This window comes from Galeopterus variegatus, unplaced genomic scaffold (assembly GCF_000696425.1).
Source record: "Galeopterus variegatus unplaced genomic scaffold, G_variegatus-3.0.2 Scaffold80, whole genome shotgun sequence".
Taxonomy (NCBI): domain Eukaryota; kingdom Metazoa; phylum Chordata; class Mammalia; order Dermoptera; family Cynocephalidae; genus Galeopterus; species Galeopterus variegatus.
Genome location: NW_007726191.1, coordinates 887652 through 889837, shown reverse-complemented (window position 1 = coordinate 889837; position 2186 = coordinate 887652). Strand labels below are relative to the sequence as shown.

The 2186-nt window shown below is 64.3% G+C and overlaps 1 protein-coding gene across 1 annotated transcript in view; it reads left to right on the top strand.

Annotated features, from left to right (window-relative positions):
* Nucleotides 1–1785: 1785 nt before the first annotated feature.
* Nucleotides 1786–2186, top strand: part of IER5L (immediate early response 5-like) — a 1714-nt gene continuing 1313 nt past the window's right edge. Inside the window, exon 1 of the mRNA XM_008579672.1 lies at nt 1786–2184. Coding sequence (XP_008577894.1) covers nt 1894–2184 — 291 coding nt within the window. The 5' untranslated portion in view covers nt 1786–1893. The remainder of the gene's footprint in view (nt 2185–2186) is intronic.

Sequence of the window (2186 nt, the reverse complement as noted above, 5' to 3'; positions counted from 1 at the left end):
GGGATCCGAACCCTCGGACGGGAGCGCCGCCGCGCTTCCCAAGCGGCGCACTATCCAGTGCGCCACCGGGCCGGCCCAAGTCTCGGTTCTTAGTGCCTACGTGTCCTCATCTGAAAAACGATGTGAACACCCCCCCGTTTTGTTTTCACCCTTGACGCCTGGCATGGAATAGATGCTGAAAAATTGTTTCAGGAGGTAAATCTTGAGAATTCTTAAGATCTGGCTTAAGATCTGTCTGGGTCTTTTCACTCCTGCCAAGGGACAAAGTAGGTGCTGAGTAGAACTCAGAAGGAAGCCCAGGGACAGAGGAGCCCCTGAAGACCCTGAGGCGGAGGTGACATAGCAGGCGGGCTGCACAGGCCCCCAACCCCAGCCCACAAGGTCTTGCCCATCTCTCACAGTCTCTGCAAGCCTGTTGTCCTTACAGGGTCCCCTCCCACCTCAGGCAAACCTCCTGACCATTTTGAGGAGCCTCAGGAGCTGTCTGTGCAGCCCCCATCCCGGGCGCCTTGGACCCCCTCAGGGTGGCAGTCACCCCCCTCAGGCCTCCCAGTCCAGATGGAGAGCCCCCAGAAATCGACAATCCTGTCCCTCTCTTCTCTGACCATCCCAGTCCCCAGCTAGGAGGAGGTGGCCCAGGAATTGTTCAGGATAAGAAGGAAAATAGTGTCAACAAAAGTTGGCGAATTCCTCCGCCATGGGCACTTGCGTCCCTCTGGAGCTCACGGTCCTGGCCCAGACCCTAGCTCTGCCCCCAGGAGCCCTGCTGTCCTTCAAGTCACTCCACTGCCCCGAGCCTCAGGCCGCCGCTCGGAAAACGTTACAGTGAGGACTTCAGGGCATTTCTGGGAAGGGTCTGCCCCATACTAGGCACATAATAATGGTCCCTATTGTCATTTTTATTATTACTTAGGCACAAAAGGACAGGTTACAGAGCTGGTGATTAGGGAACTCAGCGTCCGGCGCTCAGGACGCCGTTGGCCCTCGGCTGGTGGCGAGGTCCACGCACGCTCCGTGGCTCGCCTCGGAGCTTTCTCCATCAGAGATCAACGTTCACGATGCTTTGGGATTTGCCGTCGGACGGCTGGGGAATACGGTCCTTCCGCGAGCAGTCCCAGAGGCCGCGCGGCCGAAAAGTCAGGGAGGCAGCCCAGACTGCTCTGCGGTGGCGGCCTCACAGCCTCCTGCAGAGGCCTTTTGGCTCCCGCGGGTCACCGGGGCCGGCAGGTGAGAAAGAGGAGGCGCCGCGCGGCCGGGAGAGGGGAGCTGCGCGCACCTGCAGCAGGTGAGGCCCAACGGTGCGGAAGGGGGAGGAGCCTCCGCCGCGGCACTCAGGTGAGCCGACCCCCGGCTCCCAGGAGCTAGGCCGAGGGCAGCCGCGGGCTCCAACGTGGCCGCTGCGAGGCGACCCATGTCGCAGACTGCGGCCCCGGAGGCTCCGAGTCCTGCGCGGCGCGGCGGCCCCAGGAGAACATTCGAGGCAGCGGCGGCGTTGGAGGCCCGGGATCCGTTCGGTATTTGAATAGCACAAAGGAACCGCCTTGGACTGATTGGCCAGCCGAGTGGCCCCGGGGCGGGCAGCGTCTGTCACTCGGGAGGCTCTGGGCACTCCTATTGGTTCAGCTGGCGTGGGGCGGAGCCCGGGTACCCGGCTAAATAGCTGGGGCCGGGGCCGGCCGCGGCTCATTGCTTTGGCGCCGTCCGGGGAGTGCGAGCGCGTGAGTAGCGCGCAGCGCGTGGTGGCGGCTCCTCTCGGAGCGCAGCCGACCCGCTGACCCGAGCTTCGTTCCCTCTGCCCGGCGCGCCCCGGTGGCCTGCTGGAGGCAGAAACAGCAGCAGCATTAGCAGCAGCAGCGGCTGCGGCTGCTCTGCCGCCGCCGTCTCCGCGAGAGCATGGAGTGCGCCCTGGACGCCCAGAGCCTGATCAGCATCTCCCTGCGCAAGATCCACAGCTCCCGGACCCAGCGCGGCGGCATTAAGCTGCACAAGAACCTCCTGGTGTCCTACGTGCTCCGCAACGCGCGCCAGCTCTACCTGAGCGAGCGCTACGCCGAGCTCTACCGGCGCCAGCAGCAGCAGCAGCAACAGCAGCAGCCGCCCCACCACCAGCACCAGCACCTCGCGTACGCGGCGCCGGGCATGCCGGCCAGCGCGGCCGACTTCGGCCCGCTCTCGTATAACTTCGT